General features: G+C 42.2%; 1 protein-coding gene across 10 annotated transcripts in view; it reads right to left on the bottom strand.

Annotated features, from left to right (window-relative positions):
• FRYL (FRY like transcription coactivator) overlaps positions 1-19,723 on the bottom strand; it is a 505,173-nt gene that overhangs the window by 17,034 nt on the left and 468,416 nt on the right. For 5 of the 10 annotated variants that reach the window (XM_040334951.1, XM_040334921.1, XM_040334924.1 and 2 more), the window contains 8 exons: positions 17,516-17,590; positions 17,167-17,343; positions 11,997-12,005; positions 11,487-11,687; positions 8,393-8,563; positions 5,134-5,384; positions 1,703-1,910; positions 337-486 (listed from right to left, as the gene is read on the bottom strand). In XM_040334951.1, the coding sequence (XP_040190885.1) occupies positions 337-486; positions 1,703-1,910; positions 5,134-5,384; positions 8,393-8,563; positions 11,487-11,687; positions 11,997-12,005; positions 17,167-17,343; positions 17,516-17,590 (1,242 nt within the window). The remainder of the gene's footprint in view (positions 1-336; positions 487-1,702; positions 1,911-5,133; positions 5,385-8,392; positions 8,564-11,486; positions 11,688-11,996; positions 12,006-17,166; positions 17,344-17,515; positions 17,591-19,723) is intronic. The other 5 variants (XM_040334923.1, XM_040334925.1, XM_040334936.1 and 2 more) reach the window with 1 other exon arrangement.

Below are 19,723 nucleotides of genomic sequence, written 5' to 3'. Positions count from 1 at the left end.
ATTTGTATTAGTAAGGGTAAGATGGCGGACATGAAATAGAGGTAAGGTATCAAAAAGTATGGGGAAAGAGAGGAAGGAAGGAAGGAAGGAAAAGAGAAGCCAAGGAGAGAGACATATCCAGTAAGTAGAGGGTGACCTAGGGTGTGTAAGAAGTGCTAATGTTCTTGTTGGGTCCACGGAAAGGGGGCACATAGATGTAAGTCGCCCAAGGTTCCCAAGTCGGGAAATATGTTTTAAAGCTGTAATAATTTTACAAACAAAAGTTCAGTTCAGAGAAAGAACTCAACAGGACTTTTACCGAGAATTATATTTCATAGGATCAAGAGCACAACCTACCGTTTCCGCATCCACGAACACTGTTGGGCACTCCGAACATGCCATCATTACCTCCAAGGAGCTTTTAAATTTTGTTCCTATTCTCTGAACGCTTTCTCCCAAGAAGTTAATGGAGTCGTTTGTTACAGCCCCAAACTTTTTCTGAATCGACTACAAAGAGAAGAGACAATCTTTCATTGTTTTTGACAGTACCACAAGAATACCTTGCCTGAAGTCAGTTAAAATTTGGCCATAGAAATTAGATGGAGGACAGAAGCACTTGTTTGATACAGCACTGCATGTTCCTACTGTGGGAGTGTGTGGATCTATATGTTCATGAGAACTCCCCAGCAATCGATCATTCAGAAAAATCTATACCAAATGATAAAAACCTGCAGACACAAGCTGAGTTGTGTATGAAGGTTCGTTTCCATCAGCTTAGAAGAAGAACGACTGTTCTCTACATGTATAAAGTAGGTGTACAGGTGTCTTTGTCAAGGAAGTACTGAGTAAGGGGAATTGGTAAGAATATGATCCTTTTATGATTTGTCAATAAAGAGTTCATTTGTGCTAGAGAGACAGACATTCTGCATATTTAATTCATGCCATGTGCAGCGGCATGGAGAAGAGAAAGCCTGAGTAGGAGCAACTGACACTTTCAAACATGAAGGCGCAGACAACTATCTTATCTTGCCGACATGGCCTTGGTGATGCTGATCTCTATAGCGAACTGTTCCTGAGGATTTCCCCAGCTGATCTCCCCCTGGAGATGAGGCAGAACATGCACATTTAAAATATGCACCATTTCGATTTGTGAATAGGCAAAACCCTCTGGGGAAACAGGTCAAGAAACATGTTGGCTCCCTTCTTCTGCTCCCTAATAAGCAGGTGCTGGCATGATCTGCCTGCCACCCCCTTTCCACTGCCTGGCCGCCCAAGACACCTGCCTAAGTACAGTCTGATCAATGGAGCACATCAGTCTGCCCTCTTGCAGGTTTGCCCAGGTCTAAAAGAGACCAGCCATCCAGATCATATGCCGATCACGCCAACATCAGAACAATCAAGCAATGACCATTTAACATCGAGGTGATCTTTTAGGCTGGGTTCACATCTCCGTGCAGAGCAACTCACAGCAGGGGTCTGGTGAGCCCCTGTTCACCTTTTCAGGTGCGATTCCGGTCTGTATTTTCGCCTGAAATGGACCAAAAGACACACAGGACTCCTGTGCAATTCACTCCACAGCCGTCCCGGAGCTGTGTGTACCGGCTCCATTGAGAACCAGTCACAGGCCCCTGACATGCGGCTTGGATGCAGGGAAAACCCACATCCAATTCGCAATAGTGTAAATTCAGCCTTAAGATTTATTCAGACAATCACAGAGTCTGACCTGAAAGAGCTTGGAGAAGATATGAAAGGTGTACACAGCACAGGAGCCATCTGTCTCTGATAACATCTGATTGACGTGGCAGCGCCAGGCTTCTTCCTCATCTTCATAGGTTACCGGCTGAAAAGCAGCTAAGATTGCTGAGAAGAAAGGCGACGGTGGTGGCGATGTCTGAACTTCTGCAAAGCCGTCTTGTTCACCGTCATCTTGGCTACAAAGAGATAGCAGGATGTTATTGTACAAATGACAAGCTAAACACAGGTCTGCCCTCCAACAAGTTTATTTCTAAGGCTTACTTACAGGCTCAGATTCCCAAACAGTCTCACAAAACATGCTGAGTAGATATATTTTACAGTCTTCTTGCTTAACAAAAAGGAAGACGACATCTCCATAGAGGAAGTAAGCACAGCTCTGCTAACTGCCATCTATATGCTATCTCAATGCTAGGCTGATCTCCAGGACATGCAGGCTGAATACACAATTACCTGCTGGAATCCGTCCAAGGGTGCTCGCTGCAGATGCACTTTTTTAATTATCTTAAGTAATATCTATGTATAGGGAGGAAAAAAAAAATATAGAACATCCATTTCTAGGGCGATCAATTTAATGATCCTGTACAGTGCGTCTTCTGCTGCCAAAACTCAGGCACACGTGATACACTAGCTCAGCAAACAAATGAATCATGGCCTTCAACAGCAGAGGATACAGTGACTTGAAAAAGCATGCCTACCTCTTGAAATTTTCTACATGTTTTAATGTTGCAACCAAAACTAACTTATTGGGATTTTATGTGATAGACCAACACAAAGTGGCACATAATTGTGAAGTAGAAGAAAAATGATGAATGGTTTTCCAAATTTTTTACAAATAAATATGTGAAAAGTGTGGCATGCATTTGCATTCAGCCCCCCGAGTCAATACTTTGTAGAACCACCTTTTGCTGCCATTACAGCTGCAAGTCTTTTTGGGGATGTCTCTACCAGCTTTGCACATCTAGGAGTAACATTTTTGCCCATTCTTCTTTGCAAAATAGATCAAACTCTATCAGATTGGATGGAGAGCGTCTGTAAACAGCAATTTTCAAGTCTTGCCACAGATTCTCAATTGGATTTAGGTCTGTACTTTGACTGGGCAATTCTAACACATGAATATGCTTTGATCTAAACCTTTCTATTGTAGCTCTGGCTGTATTTTTAGGGTCGTTGTCTTGCTGGAAGGTGAACTTCCACCCCAGTCTCAAGTCTTTTGCAGACTCGAACAGATTTTCTTCTAAGATTGCCCTGTATTTGGCTCCATCCATCTTCCCATCAACTTTGACCAGCTTCCCTGTGCCTGCTGAGGAAAAGCATCCCTACAATTTGATGCTGCCACCACCATGCTTTAGAGTGGGGATGGTGTGTTCAGGTTGATGTACAGTGTTAGATTTCCACCACACATAGCATTTTGCTTTTAGGCCAAAAAGTAAAATTTTGGTCTCATCTGAGCAGAGCACCTTCTTCCACATGTTTGCTGTGTCCCCCACATGGCTTCTCCCAAACTGCAAACAGGACTTCTTATGGCTTTCTTTCAACAATGGCTTTCTTCTTGCCACTCTTCCATAGAGGCGAGATTTGTGGCGTACATGACTAATAGTTGTAGACAGATTCTCCCACCTGAGCTGTGGATCTCTGCAGCTCCTCCAGAGTTACCATTTTATTTATAACCTAACCCTGCTTTAAACTTCTCCACAACTTTATCCCTGACCTGACTTGTGTGTTCCCTGGCCTTCATGATGCGGTTTGTTCACTAAGGTTCTCTAATAAACCTCTGAAGGCTTCATAGAACTGTATTTATACTGAGATTTAAATTACGCACAGTTGGACTCTATTTACTAATTAGGTGGATTCCAGAAGGCATTTGGTTCCACTAGATTTTAGTTAGGGGTATCAGAGTAAAGGGGTCTAAATACAGTACAAATGCACACCACATTTTTCAGGTATTTATTTGTTAGAAAAATGGAAAACCATTTATCATTTTACTTCCACTTCACTTTGTGTTGGTCTATCACATAAAATCCCAATAAAATACATTTAGGTTTTTGGTTGCAACATGACAAAATGTGGAAAATGTCAAGGGCACTGTATTTACTATGCTAGCAGCAGTGCGTGAGTGGACACAACATGCTCTGTATCAGCTGCTCACACATTTTCTGGAGGCTCTCGAAAGGGTTGCAAAGTGGGAAGGAATGTACAAACATTTAGCCAAACCAAGTTTTATTTTAATAGATTTTTGCTCTGAGATGCCTTAAAATACCCTTTTCTCTTCAGAGAAGATATAATTCCTACCCTCACAATCCTGTGCTCAATGCTAGCCTAGATGAGAACAGGTTACGCCCCTCATCAAGTGTCCTCTAAAGAAATAAACGGTCACAATCAAAACTTTCTGAGATTTATAGGGGAATGTGTCAAATGGGTTTTGCATTCCTAGATGGGTTTAGGGAATGAAAAACCCGCTAGAAGCAGGTCAGGAGGAGGTAAACCGCAGGTCGAATGCAACTGTCAAATTCTGGATGATCTTAGAGGCATCTCAAACTGATGCCAAAAGTCAGTTGACACAGGTCCTTAACATTTGTGAATAACAATAGCAAGTCTTACAGTTGTGCTCAAAAGTTTGCACACCCTGGCAGAAATCTAGACATTTTGGCACCAATATTGAAAATATGACTGATCATGCCAAAACACTGTCTTATATTTAAAGCGGAGGTTCACCCGTACATAACACTTTTTACCCTTAGATTGATGCTCGTTTTGTCTAGGGGAATCGGCTAGTTGTTTTAAAATATGAGCAGTACTTACGGTTTACGAGATGCATCCTCTCCGTCGCTTCCGGGTATGGGCTGCGGGACTGGGCGTTCCTATTTTGATTGACAGTCTTCCGACGGTCGCATCCATCGCGTCACGATTTTCTGTAAGAAGCCGAACGTCGGTGCGCAGGCGCAGTATAGAGCCGCACCGACGTTCGGCTTCTTTCGGCTACTAGTGACGCGATGGATGCGACCGTCGGAAGCCTCTCGGAAGACTGTCAATCAAGAAGGAACGCCCGCTCCCGAAGACCCATACCCGGAAGCGGCGGAGAAGATGCATCTCGAAAACGGGTAAGTACTGCTCATATTTTAAAACAACTAGCCGATTCCCCTAGACAAAACGAGCAGGAATCTAAGGGGAAAAGGTCAAAAAATAAATAAATGGGTGAACTCCCGCTTTAAGGATATGATTTATATAATATAATAAATGGCTTCATATGATCACTAGCTATAAATAAAAGATATATTTTTTTGGACCTGATCACATTTTCAATATCAATGCCAATATCTCACGATTTCTGCCAGGGTTTGCAAACTTTTGAACACAACTGTATACATAAGATAATTCACATTGCAGACTAAAAGCGCTAACCTGGACAAATCGGAAAAATCTGCCTCCTCCTCCTCACATCGCTCATCCAGCTCCTTTAAAGCCAGTGTAACCTCATCTTCACAGATAGAGTCCTGGGGGCTGCCTGGAGCTGGTGGTTCCAGGTCACATGGTTCTTCCACTTCCAGAGTCTCCTGACAAACCAAAGCTTCGTGCTGGTCTTGTGTAGCATTGGAGCTGGTGTCCTCACTTGCTGTGCTCAGCTGTTCATCCTTTACCAGTGTACTGGCATCCTAAAAACAAGAATGTTATCAGACGAATATACCCCATGAGGGTAATAAAATATACCCCATGAGGGTAATAGTACACACAATAACCTTGATATACAGTACTTCAAAGGCTTTTCGATGACATCCTGTGTGACTCATATGAGGCTGGACAGAACATGCTTTTGTCACTGCATGCAGTTTTGCTCACCTGAGCAGATATTGCTATTAGCACACAGATCTTCCATCTCCAACATCATCAGAACCTTGATATCACAAGAACCGTACATGCCAGACTACGCAGAAATGCGGAAAGATTGATGTCTTGGCATTGGGTTGCTATAAAAATATGTTTTGGAGTTTGCCATTTTAAAATCGTGGGCAAATTGCCACCAGCTCCCTTTGCAGCTTCAGCAGCCTCCGCTCTTCCAAAAAGCCTCCTCAAGATCTTGGGTTTCTTCAAGTGTTTGCGGGAACACTGCCGATTCAGCCAAAAGAGCATTTGCAAGGTCAGGTACTGATGTTGGAGGAGAAGACCTGGTTTACGATCAATAGGTGTTCAATAGAGTTGAGGTTAGGGCTCTGTTAAATCCTCTAGCTTTCCTCAACACCAAACGTGTCAAACCATGCATTAATTGATGGGTCTTTGTGCACAGTCATGCTGGAACAGAGTACAGTCTTCCTCAAACAAGGTTGGAATCACACAATTATCTAAAATGTGTTTGCACTCTATGTTTTGGCATTACAATAACCCAATTTTCATACTGGGTGTTGTAGCATTAACAGTATCATGTACTGAAAACACCTGAATTCAATAATGTGGAGGACAGTCCACATACGTTTGGCCATATAGTGTTTCAGTTATATAATGAAACATAACAGATGGCAAACAAAAGGGTACAAGCTTTTTGGCTCTATGTGCACCTTACATTAAATGCTAGCTATAGCTAGTTATAAATTGGGGTATTGAAAAAAAATCAAGAGATGGTGTTGCGCTCCAATAGCATAGAATGGTGTAATTGGTAAAAATGTATAAATAACCAAAATAATATAATTGATAAATGAATGAGCAAATATGCAAATAGACTGACTGAAAGATAAAAATCCCTATAAATGCATCTGTTGGATGCACCTTATCTTAGCATTTATAGCGATTTTTATCTTTCAGTCAGTCTATTTGCATATTTGCACATAAATTTATCAATTATACTATTTTGGTTATTTATACATTTTTACCAATTACAACACTCTATGCTATTGGAGCGCAACACCATCTCTCCTGCTGTCTTCTGGGACATGTGTGTTTCCCAGAAGACAGCAGGGGGGGTAGATACCCGCGGGTGGCTCGGGTATCAATGCCCGAAAGTGGGAGCAACATACCTGTATTACACAGGTATCTGCTTCAGCCTCCACCTGAAAAATGTCAAATGTGACACCATGGGGGGGGGGTCTCAAAAAGCGGATGTTCAATTTTTGGGTGGAACGCCACTTTAAGCTGCCATTGTGCGACCGATCTTTATTACAGGAAGCTTCTGCATAGAGGAAACGTTTAACACTGGATTACTGTACAGATCTGGAGGAAATACTCAAAGTACACCAAGTAAAATACATAACTTTTGTAATTAGACACTATTTGCTTATGCCAAAGCTCAGATTTAAAGAAAAACTCCATCTTTTTACACACTTTACATCGTTAATTTGGGTCAAGCTGACAACTGTTGGTTATTATTGCTGTCTGTGCCCGTTGGGGAGAATCCCCCTCTCTATTTGTCCTGTTTACCATTATCATCAAAAGTGAAAGTAAAGAAAAATCCCCCAATTTGGGTTGTCCTCAGAACAGGAATAGAAGGGAAATGTTCCAATGGAGATGCTAGTCTTCACTTTAGAGGGGTTTCCTCTCACTTCCTGTTTGGTTATGAGACAAAGTGAAGAGAAATCTCCCCAACGAGACACGGATGGCAGGAAAAAAAATAAAAGGAGGTCCTGAAGGGTTATAAGCCTCCCTTATTCTATCCAAAATGAAAAAGTTTTGCCTTTAGTTCTACATTCAGTTGGGTGAAACAGGTGTCATCAGGACTGAAAGGGGAAGCCCCATGAAGCAGTAAGAACCCAACAAAGTTTCAGATCCTACCCCATACTATCCAAAACAAAAATAATTAAATTTTAGGACCAAATATCATATTCTTGTGGCAGCCAAATCATGACTTTAAGGCTGGTCATACATGGCCTGATCAAAGCAAGTGATACAAATTTGAGCATCACTTGCTACAGTCATGCCAAAAAGTCTTGGAAGTAACAAACACTTCATTTACAAATCTCTTCCCAGCCATTAGCAGATTGTTCCATTTTCTATTAAGAGATGGGAACGAGGCTTTAATTGTATCCATGTTTTATGTGGGTGGGTGCCATGTGTTATCTTCTTTTTTCATTTCTTGCCACTTTGGGCTCAATTACATCAGTGATAGTAATGAAATCTTACATGATTCTCAGCAAAACATAAATTATTTATGACAGAAATAAAGATACTTACAAATGACTGGTCCCCAGTTAGCTGCCATTTTTCATCCACACACTGGCCATTTAACATTGTGAAGCTGGGACTTTTTTTTGTGTCACCATGGTTACAAAATATCAATCACTAACAGAGCTGGCCTGAGGTCCTAACCCCAATTACAGCCCAAATCACACACAATGAATAAAATGATCAGCTACAAAGAAGCACCACAGAGAAATAAATTGCTCTAGAATCAACGTAACCATGCCCAAAACTGTACAATAAAATAACCAATTCACCAAAAACAGTAACAGCTTAACATAAATATTTGTAACCTTTGGGGTGCGTGCAATTATAATGATAAATAATACTGTGATTAAGACCCCAAACAGGTTAGAAATATAAAAAAAAATAAAAAAAAAAATAAAAGAAGATCTAATTTTGATGTGTAGGACAGCTTGCATGAAATCAAAAGAAAATCTATGAGACAGAACTAAAAGGAACCCAGATCAGCCATGCACCAGCCCAGATTTCTCCCCACCTCAGGCAGCTGACTGTTAGCGTTATCTGGAGGGGTCACCTCCACACTGGGGGTTTCAGCTCTGGTTTGCAGCACTTCCTCTGTCAGAGCATTAGTGAGTGAGTCCTGAGGCTGGAGGAAGTGGTCCACGTGGTCAGCCATGTTGTCCTCTGCTGTAGAGTCATTATTAAGCTGCAGGAAACAAGCACAAAACAAAACAGTCACAACAGCCGAGAAAGCAGCTTAAAGCCCAATTCCAGTTTCTTGCCCTAGAATAAGTCAGCTCAGCTCACTCTGTCTTATGTAGACAGAAAGCCAGACATAAGGGAATGAGGAAGCAGAGTGAGCTGAGCTGCTGAGAGAATGACTAGACAAACATTACTGCATCAACTGTGAAATTTAAGAATGAATTGCTCAATAATGTCTGCAGCTACAGAGGCAAATACTTGAATGACCATAGCCTAGCTACAGGTTCACTTTAAAGATCAACTATTATTAAAAGCACACACAAGTTTTTATACATTAAAGTGTAGGGTATTAAATTGGTCGAAAAAGAATATTTGAAAAAATGTATTTATATTACATTTATGTAATAACACTGGCTGAGTTAGCATGGCTCTATAAAAGTAAATTGTGGGCAACTGCACCTCTCCCTAAAAATGCAATTTCAGAGGTAATCTCTCGGACCACAAGAATGGCAACAGTAGCCAGAGAGCAACAGATGGCGATAGTAGGTTTTCTGCTTATACTGAGCTGGCTGTATACTGTGAGCTTCCCTTGCTGGATGGACTTACTAGTGTTTACGGCAAATTATTCAGTTTCTACCTCTATCATGTTCCAAAACTATAGCAAGCCCTAGACAGAAGCTGTTAAAGTGACCCTGTCAAGTTCTACAAAATTGTAGCTGAAGGTTTGCAGCAAGAAAAGTGGAAGTATATTCTCCTTCAGTGGCTCGTTCGTCCTACCTCGTCTCACCATTCAGCACTTATGTGAGTGTTGGATGCCTGTGCCCCCTCCCTGTGCACAATGGGTCCATCGCCCATGCCTTAAAGAGCCTGGATACCAGACCATTAATTTCAACCAAAATCTTCCCATAGTGGATTTTAACATATTTTTTTTACATATTATTTACCTGCAAAAGCTCAGCCCCAGCAAACTCAAGTAACACTCTATACCAGAGGTCCCCAAACTGTCTTTCAGGCTTTGGTTTTGGCCAACTGTGGCCAGGAGGAGTAGAAAATGCTCTGGTTTCAGCGGGAGTAAACATTGCCCCATCATTGGTATGAGCGGGAAGAATAATGCATCATTGATGGTGTCAGGTGGAGGAAAAGTGTCTCAAGGGCCAGATAAAAGCAAGCAAAGGGCCACATCTGGGCCTTTGGCCACAGTTTGGAGACCACTGCTCTATACTATTCCCCCTTACTCCCTCTCCAGCAACTGCATAAAAGAGCGGATGGAACTACGAGTACAGACAGCAATGCAATTACCCCAAATGAGCAGATGGCTATAACATATGAGGGAGGGGGCTTTGCTAGGGAATAGACTACTCACTTTTTCTAGGAGGTTGTTTATGGAAATGAAAATGACTGCAAGCAAGCTTTTAAAATCGGAGTATATTGATGCAAAGGTTTCAAGTTGTGGCACTGTCTCTTTAAGCAACTGCTTATTCCTGTAGTGTTGTAAGGGTTGGAGGAAGAAACCACAGTGTTCAGTGGGGGGGGGGGGGGGGGGGGAAGGCCTCCAACACTCCTGGATGTACTAAATGCTGAAGAGTCTTACAAACGGCTACAGCACTAGAATGGAGGGAAGGCAGGAGACACAAAACGCCAAAGGGCGAGTATACTACCGCTTCTCTTGCATGGAATTTTCAGCTGCATTTTAAAAGAGAAGTATGGGTTTGTTTTTCTAAATCACCTTACCTAAGTAGATTCTGCATCTGTCCCCCCCAGCCAGCTCTAAGGCTGAGAACTGAACGATCGAGGGCCGCTGATCGCTCAGTTCTCTGGGGAGGGGGCAGGAGCGGCTGGCTCAGGCTCTCAGCTACTCGCTGAGAGGGTAAGCCTGGTGCCGATCCAGGCACCAAAGTGGATCACGACCATAATGGCCACAATCTTTTCCCAGCCTGGACTGGCTCTATGACTTCAGCCTGCTGTCTGCTGAAAACGGGCCACAGGAGTGCAGAACAGACTGTACTTCTGTGATTCACAGAAGTATTATAGCCAAATGAGCTTTGGCTGTATTTCCCCTTTAAAAGAACCTGGTTGCTTGGAAATTCAGACAGGAAACCAGACTTAAAAGTAGAGTTAGTTCATTAACAGTCCGTCTAGATACAATTACATCATCTCTCCTTTTCTGATGGCCTGGAGCATTTTTTTTTTTTTTTTACTTCAGTCAATAGGAAAACTAAATGGCAGGGGGGATAAAAGAAGCTAAACCAAAAATGTAGTAAGTAATGTACACTTTTACATAGCCATCTAGTAGTTATCTATCAACTTACTGCAGGAAAGTAAACAAACTGCAATAGCAGCCCTAAGAGCCGGTTCACACTGGGGCGACCTAGGATCCGACTTCAAGTCGCCCCAAGTTGCGCGGTGGAGAAAATGAATGGAAGTGAATGGAGCCGTCTTAATGTACACTACTGAAGTCGCTCCGACTTCAGAAAAGGTTCCTGTACTACTTCAATCCAACTTCTAGGCAACTTGTACCCATTGATTTCAATGGAAGTCGCCTCAGAAGTCGGATCACTGTCTTAACTGAAGCAATACAGGAAGATAACATACATTTCTCAGGCAAACCCCTCCCTCCAACAGAGCCGATTGTTGTTTGATTGGCCACTTGAAAGCCTCCTGTCCTGGAGGCGACTTGAAGTTCCCTTGTACTGTCCTGGAGGCAACTTGAAATTGCCTGATGATTCATACTCAAGTTGTGTCCAAGTTGCCTCCCAAAGTCGTGCTAGAAGTCGTGTTGCCCCTGTGTGAATGGGCTCTAACTATTTCATAACAGACAAGAGAAGAAACAAATGATCTGACAGAAGCATTTTGATCTACTATGGTCAGGCATTAGATTTACAAGTTTGAAAGTGCATGGAAGTCAAAGATGGACTCTGATGTCATACCATGTGTGAACGGGACAAAATTTGACTAGCAGTCAGCGCTTCCTCTTCTGAGGACTCGTCCGTGTCCTCCTGGTTGGTTAGATTCAAGCTAGGAGTGCTTCCTGAGTACTGACATTCCTGGAGAGATGGGGTGTCACCTTTGTCAATACTGTCCAATGAACGTCTGCGGACTCCCCAGTTGAAGTTGTCGACACTTTCACCCTGGCATAACAAATAAAAGATCACTTGGGCAACTCATGTCAAATTTTACATAGAACATCAAGAATCACAAGCAGTGCAAGCTATTAATATGATGGCTCTGAAACAAAGGGGGGGGAGGGGGGGAGCGGAGCACAATCCAAAAAACAAAAACTGGGATATGAGAACAAGATGGGGAACAGATAACTGGGCCAATATACATATCTATTAATCAAACAGCAAACCTTGCACATTTTATATATGGCAAAAAAAAAAACACAAACCACATGGGATCACAGCTAAAACAAGCCACTCCACCAGGCTGCAACTTACCTGCAGCTCCTGGTTAGCAAAAAGGAAAACACAAATATTCATAAGTAACAAGGACAAACACAGAGGCAGGAGAAAACAGTTATGTATCACTTTAACATCACTTATACAGACTAAACGCTAGGCAGAGCAGCACTGCCATGTTAATGTATAGGGTACAATAGGGCTGACAAAAATTGGGAGTTTTTTTTTTTTTTTTTTTTCATAAATGAACCTTACCAGGAAATAATCAGTGTCTGAAATGATAAACTATTTATATGCTGCACAGTTAATTAAAGAAAACTGGCACAGAAAGAAAAATAGGGTTTGTCATCACAGACCTCACTCTAAGGAAGCTAGTTGCCCGGCTGCCTATGGCTTTAACACTGAGTCAGTGTCCCGGAATTAGTGTGCAGTTTAGGAACACAAAACACCTGATCTGCATACATGCAGTACTGAAACCACTGCATGCATGAAGGCCAGGCAACTAGTATTTTCAGATGTCAGCAATTGCATATTCTCTTACTATAGGTCTTTCTTTAATCTGGAGACTTCACATGAACTTGTCATGGCCTAAGAAGCACTCATTCCAACAACTACTCTACTGATGTGATGCAGGCAAGTACCCACTTTAAACACACGTATGTGCCCTTGTGGGGCCCCTTATATCCTAGGGCATGGGTCTTCAAACTACGGCCCTCCAGTTGTTCGGGAACTACAATTCCCATCATGCCTAGTCATGTCTGTGAATGTCAGTGTGTTACAATACCTCATGGGATGTGTAGTTCTACCACAGCTGGAGGGCCATAGTTTGAGGATCCCTGTCCTAGGGTATAGGCACACGGCATGGACTTCAGGCAGAGTTATCATGAAGCCCTTGCCCGCTTCTCATTTAACTGACAAGTTCCAGAAAATATTCTAACCATTAAGGCACTGCCAACTGAAGGAGGACAGAAGATGGCATCTTAACACCAAACGTAGGCTATATTATAATTAAAAAAAAATCAGTCTGCACAAGACTGATATTTCAGTTACTGGTGGGATCTTTAAAAAAAAGACCAAGTCTCCAGCTGGCTTTGTGTATAATTTGCACTTGAACTTCAGTGGCAAGGTATCCCTGTCATAGTTCCTGGCTCTGTTCCCAATTAAAGTAGAATTTTACCCATAACAACTTGACAAAAAAAATGTTCTTTAGCAAGAAACATACATTCTACATTAATAATTATGCTTCCAAAATTAGTATGTGCTGTGAGTACTGTTCCTTCTGCTGGAGGCTGCCATTTTGCTGAAGCCCAGAGCAGCAGTAAATCTTTAGGCTGTCAGACTCTACATTTTTGGCACAGTGACGAAAAATGGAGAGCAACTGAGCAGACATTACTGAATTTTAAACAGTATAGGCACTTATTTATAATGTTTTATTATACGTGCAAAAGGGGTCAGCCTGAAGTGATTAAGAGCCCTCCTGCTGCATGCTTTACTATATAAAACATATAAAAAATTCCAACAGGGAAAGGGGGACGATCATTTACTGGTCATAGCAGCATAGGAACTGTGATACTTAAAGCGGAACTTTATTCTCGATAACAACTTGATAAAAAATAATGTTCTATAGCCAGGAATGTACATTTCACATTAATAAATATGCTACCAAAATTAGTGTGTGCTGAAAATTGCTCCAGTTTCCTCTTGCAGGAGGCTGCCATTTTTCCGAAGCCCAAAGCCCCTGAGCAGCAGTAAATCTCAAATTTTCAGCACAATGCTAAAAATAGAGAGCAACTGAGTGTGTGCAGTGCAGGGTGAGACAGTGTATTACTGAATATCTATTTATGTTTTACATAGCTATACCTGCAAAAAAGGGGCCAGTCTGAAGTGATCTAGCAGGACTTAATTATCCGACTAAAGTTCCACTTTAAGAAACAGTTGTGTCATTTAACTTTCCAGCAACTAGCAAAATTGGTACTTCGATGAACCGACCATTTAAATGTATTTGACCTATAGGGCCAGATTCAGAGAGAACTTACGCCGACGTATCTGTTGATACGCCGTGTAAGTTCTAGGATGCGCCGTCGTAACTATGCGCCTAATTCACAGTACAAGATACGCCTGAATTTTGACTTCCTACGACCGACGTAAGTCTCCTACGCCGTCGTACCTTGGGTGCATATTTACGCTGGCCGCTAGGGGCGCTTCCATTGATTTACGCGTCGAATATGTAAATGAGCAAGATACGCCGATTCACGAACGTACTTACGCCCGTCGCAGTAATCTACGCCGTTTACGTAAGGCGTACGTCCGGCGGAAGTTTACCCCTCATAAAGCAGGGGTAAGTCATGTTAAGGTATGGATGTCGGAAACGTCGGAACAGCCGTCGTATTTTACGTTGTTTCACGCAAGTCGTACGTGAATGGGGCTGGGCGTAAGTTAGGTTCACGTCGAACGCATTGAGCCGTCGTATCTTAGGGAGTATATGCGACGTGATTCTGAGCATGCGCCGTTCGTACGGCCATGCATTTACATGGGGTAACGATTTATTTTAATACAACACGCCCACTACCTGCCTACTTTGAATTAGGCGGGCTTACGCCGGCCTATTTACGTTACGCTGGCGTAAATATGGGAGCAAGTGCTTTGTGAATACTCAGCTTGCCTCTCAATGTCACATATGAGATGCGCTACGCCGGCACAAAGATACGACAATGTACCTGAATCTGGCCCATAGAGACTACTTCTCAGCTGAAAGTGACACTAAGCACAAGAACGCTCAAGGAAATTACAAGGAGGCAGAAAAAGTAAGAAACAATAGACTACAGGGCCATAGAAGTAGTAGTAGTAATAGTAGATATGTATGGATTATTTTTGGAGAAAAAAAGGATATTGTTTAGCGTCACTTAAACTGACATTTGTTTTTATTTTATTTTTTATACTAGTGCTGAGCTAGCTCAGTTATATAAAGTAAAGTGATATGCATCTGTTGTACAAACCTACCTGCACAGCCAAAATTGACAGGTAAGTATACTACTCTTGGCCTGAATACTAACAGACACAAAGCTTATGGGGATATTCTAAGCTCAGTCCTAAGCAGAGCCCTTGGTCCTATGTAGCTTAAAGATCCATAAATATTTATCTGTGGCTTTAATGATAATGAAACCTTTAGGTTACATTTATATTAGTTTAACTCTAAAGAAAAATAAAGGCTGTTATATGTACTTGGAACTCAATACATTATATGCAAATTCTCTTATGCGGTTTGAAAAAGTACTGTCCTGCACTAAGAAGAGAGCAATTTCATAGTCTGGCTCTTCCAGTCATATAGGATAGTGACCCATGGTCTTTTTAAAAAGTCATAAACTGGAGGAATATAATGACAGCAGGAACCTAGAGGTGTCTACATGCATTCTGACCCACTTTGTACAGCACCCAAATAAGCCCCAAACACATAAGTGTTCAGGTTTCCTGTCCCAGAACACCCTTAAAATGTGCTTAAGTATTTGAATTTAACATGTCTTTTCTGTTAAAACATTTCTACAAAGTCACTATAAATAATTATTAAAGTGATTGTAAATGCAATTAAAATAACAAACAAGTCATACTCACCTGCAAAACCATTGCATAGAGCAGCCCTGATCCTCTTCTCGGTCACCCCTGCTGGCGCTCCTGGCTCCCCCGCCACCAAGTTACCCTATATCATACTGCTTGCTATGGGGGCACTCGTGCATGCTCGCTCCCCAGCTGTGTTGCGTGTCCATTGCCCCGCCCCCCCTTCCTACTTACTAGCTGTGATCAAAAGCAGCAGGAGCAAATGGCCCACATTGCTGTCTCTGAGCCAATGAGGAGGGAGGGAGCCGAGAGAGTCTCTGCTCTTGCATACATAGCTGTATTGAGATCAGGCTCAGGTAAGTGCAAGGGTGGACTGAGAGGGGAGCTGCATGCAGAAGGGTTTACACCTCAATGCAGAGAATTAAAGTGATGCTAAAGTTTTGTTTGCCTAAAAATAACAAACATGTTATACTTACCTGCAGTGGTTTTGCACAGAGCAGCCCAGATCATCCTCTTCTCTGGTCCCTCTTTGGCTCTCCTGGCCCCTTCCCCCTGACAAGTGCCCCCACAGCAAGCAGCTTGCCATGGGGGCACCCGAGCGGAGGCGCAGCTCTGTGTGTTCATTCAAACACGGAGCCCGGCTTGACCCAACCCCCTCACTCCTCATTGGCTGACTTTAATTGACAGCAGCAGGAGCCAATGGCGCTCCACTGCTGTCTCAGCCAATGAGATAGGGAGTCCCGGGCAGCCAAGTCTCTCCTGCAACATCGCTGGATAGAGAGGAACCTCAGGTAAGTATTAGGAGGGGGCTGCTGCACAGGTTTTTTATCTTCATGCATGGAATGCATGAAGATAAAAAACCTTTTGCCTTTACAATCACTTTAAGGTTTCTCCATATTAAAACTGATCACAGAGTTAATCTGAATAAATACTTTTTGTACAGCCTCACGTCACTAATTGTATTTCAAGTCATGGAAGGAATTTAAAAGAATGCCGCCCAGTAGCAAGGTTCAATTTTAACTAGGCAGATAGAACGGTTTTATGAAACGAGACATGGAGAAAAGCGGAGAGGTTACCAACTATGAGCCTAGACTAGCTCTGCAAAGAAACATATTTCCTTGTATTCCCAGCTTATAAATACTCATTAATTAAAAAAAAAAAATCTTCAAAGCAGACCCTTGCTTGCATTCCACTATATTTTATGGCTAGAATTTGTTCAGTATTCTACGTGTATGAACTACAGTAAAACCTTGGTTTGCGAGCATAATTCGTTCCAGAAAAATGCTTGTAATCCAAAGCACTTGTATATCAAAGCATTTTATTTACAGGGTATAAAAGAGAAGAGAGGTGCCTCTAAGTGTAGCAATAAGTTGCTAAATGTTGTACCTTCATTAAATGTAACCATATTGCTACACTTAGAGGCTCCTCTCTTCTTTTTTATACTCAGTTGTGATATGACGCTACTCTTATATCAAGACATTGCTTGTATATCAAGTCAAAATGTATTAAAACATTTTGCTTGTCTTGCAAAACGCACTCAAACCAAGGTTTTACTGTACATTGATATGAAATATCTGCTCTGATTCAGTTTTATTTTATTTTCATAGCTTGGAGTTAATGGCTTTCCAGAGGCGAGTGGTCGCCACATGGATCTCACCTCCGCATCTTCCAATTCAACATCCAGAAAATCAAAGTCCTTGAAGACACCAAACTGCTGTTCACTGCCGGTGTCCTCGACAGCCACTTCCTCCTCTTGAATGGCTTCCTCTGTGCTCAGAATCAGGCTGGTCTGCTGATCTCCACCTTCAAGATCTTCATTTGATGAGAAGACCACCTGTGGAGAGCAGAGATTGGAACTCAAGCTTTCTAAACACTCATATTCTCTGTGTGCGGCTGACTTGACAATTTACAGGTGCCGAGGCTCTCTAAACAAACAGCCAAATGACATGCAAGGAGAGCAATTAAAGCGGGTTTAATTAGCGGCTGCAAAGACAAGTCACACTTACTGATGGATTTTTGGGGAGACCGGAGTCAGGCCCACACAGTGACAGGACATTCATTAATTTTTCTCGAGTTCTCCTCTGGAAAAGAAAGGTCATAATGGAGAAGAAAATTAGCAGAAACAGTGTGCATCTTCTTAGTAATCAGGTAGCAGTAATGAGAAACAGTCAGAAAACAACATCAATTAATGGCAGACAGAACATTGACTTTCATCAGATGCTCTTAATACCCCAATTCCTTATAGCAGCACAACGAAAGCAATGATTGCAGGCTACGATCAGAACTTATTCTAAGTCTTAAAAGTTTACAAGTAGGCTGCACTATTCAGAAACATCTGAAGGAAACATATAAACTGTGGAAGCAGCTAAAAGAAAATTTGGATGCTGCTGGAAAAATCCCTTCACGTCAGCTCTGACCTGCAGGATGAACCAGCTACTCAGCACAGATTAAGTAGAAGATCCAGATCTGGCAAAACACAGCAGGAGATTAACTATCTGCGTGCCAATGGAACTTTCTCTTTTTTTTTTTCGTGGGGGAAAGAAGCAAATAAAAAATATATATATAGCATATACAGTACAACTGCTATGCAAGTCATATTGTAATTGGATGTTATTAAAAAAAATTACCTTTCCTCTTCTATCTACAGCTCTGTAATTTTCTGTAAAATGCAATATGGCTACCTGAAAGTCTTTTGTACACTGATGGTGTACAGAACTTCCCCAGAAATGTCATTTCCTGATTGTGTGATTGGCTCACTAATCTTCCCAGAGGTCTGCTCTAAGATATAAGTCAGATTTAAGGCATCATCTTCAACAAAAATATAATTTTCTGAGAGATACTCCCAAAGGGTTAATCATTTCTAAACAGATTCAGATGCTGCAATTTTCCTCATCGGAACACTGCAAGCGCATCAGCTGATTGAATGAAAAGAATGAAACCAGCATTCCCATTCAGATTCACTCTACACAAACCGCTTTATTTCCTTAAAGTGATAAAGGATCCCCCCTTTTTTTTTTAAACAACATATCATACTTATTTTCACTGTGCAGTTCGTTTTTCACAGAGTGGCCCTAATCGACCTGTTCTGGGGTCCCACATCGGCTCCTCCCTGCATTAGATAACCCCCTCTGGGAAGCTCTCTCCCAAGGGGGTTGTCTTGTGTGTGTGCTCCTGTATCATACACTCGACGTCCATAAACGCCGAGTGTATGACTCGGCCCCATGCCTCGGCGCTCGAGTCATTGGATTTGATTGGCAGCAGCGGGAGCCAATGGCTGCGCTGCTAATAATCTATCCAATAAAGAGCCGAGAACCTGTGGAGAGAGCGACGCGGGATCGTGCCCACGGAAATTTGGGCTCGGGTAAATAAAATGGGGGGGGGGGGGGATGGGCCAGACACTACAAGGGTTTTTTTCACCTGAATGCATAGAATGCATTCAGGTGAAAAAACACGGGGGTTTACAACCCCTTTAAGAGCAGAAACAGGAATCATCACAAAAGTTTGTGAAATCCCTGCAATGTACATAGATCACCCAGAGGAGATTGGGTTTTTGTTTTCTCAACAAAAGTGCAGTTACTCTTTAGGATCTTCCAGTGGGTAGAGGCTGCTGTGTGCAGTTTACTGACTAAAGCTGGTCACAGACTGATCGAAATCCCTGCTGAACTTGGTGAATTTCAGAGTGTGGTCTTCCCTGTGTGATAAAACTTAATAATTTGATCGACTTCTGTTGAAGGGATTTGCTGGAGAAATGGAGGAATCTTGAAAGCGGAATTACACTGCAAGTTAGCACCACAAACCAAAAATGAATTGTAATCACTTTTTAATATTCAAAGCAAACTCACCCATCCATCCACGTCTCCATGCTTTATTCTGCTAAGAAATCACTTAAAAAAAAACCCCCCTAGCAATTCTGTCTGTGGTCATCTTGAGTAAGAGCAGATAATTCATATAGCATTTACTTCTAGGAATCCATCTGTCCTTAGCTCAGGCAGGAGAGTGTACTTAGCTGAGAAAGCCCCTCCTCCCCTCCTGAAGTCTCCTAGGATGTATGACATCATTTGCCCAGGCCTGGAAACCAGGAAGTAACTGAAGAAATGTGAAAAAAAATCTAGCAACATAAGAAATAAAAATAGTCAATGTTGGTTGAGAGAGTAAAATTCCACTTTAAAGTGGATGTAAACCCTCACAGATACCCAGTGAAGTGAATAGCCTCA

The sequence above is a fragment of the Rana temporaria genome, chromosome 1, assembly GCF_905171775.1.
Source record: "Rana temporaria chromosome 1, aRanTem1.1, whole genome shotgun sequence".
Classification (NCBI taxonomy): Eukaryota; Metazoa; Chordata; class Amphibia; order Anura; family Ranidae; genus Rana; species Rana temporaria.
The sequence above is the reverse complement of the archived record's forward strand: the minus strand, read 5'-3'. Positions and strand labels throughout refer to the sequence as shown.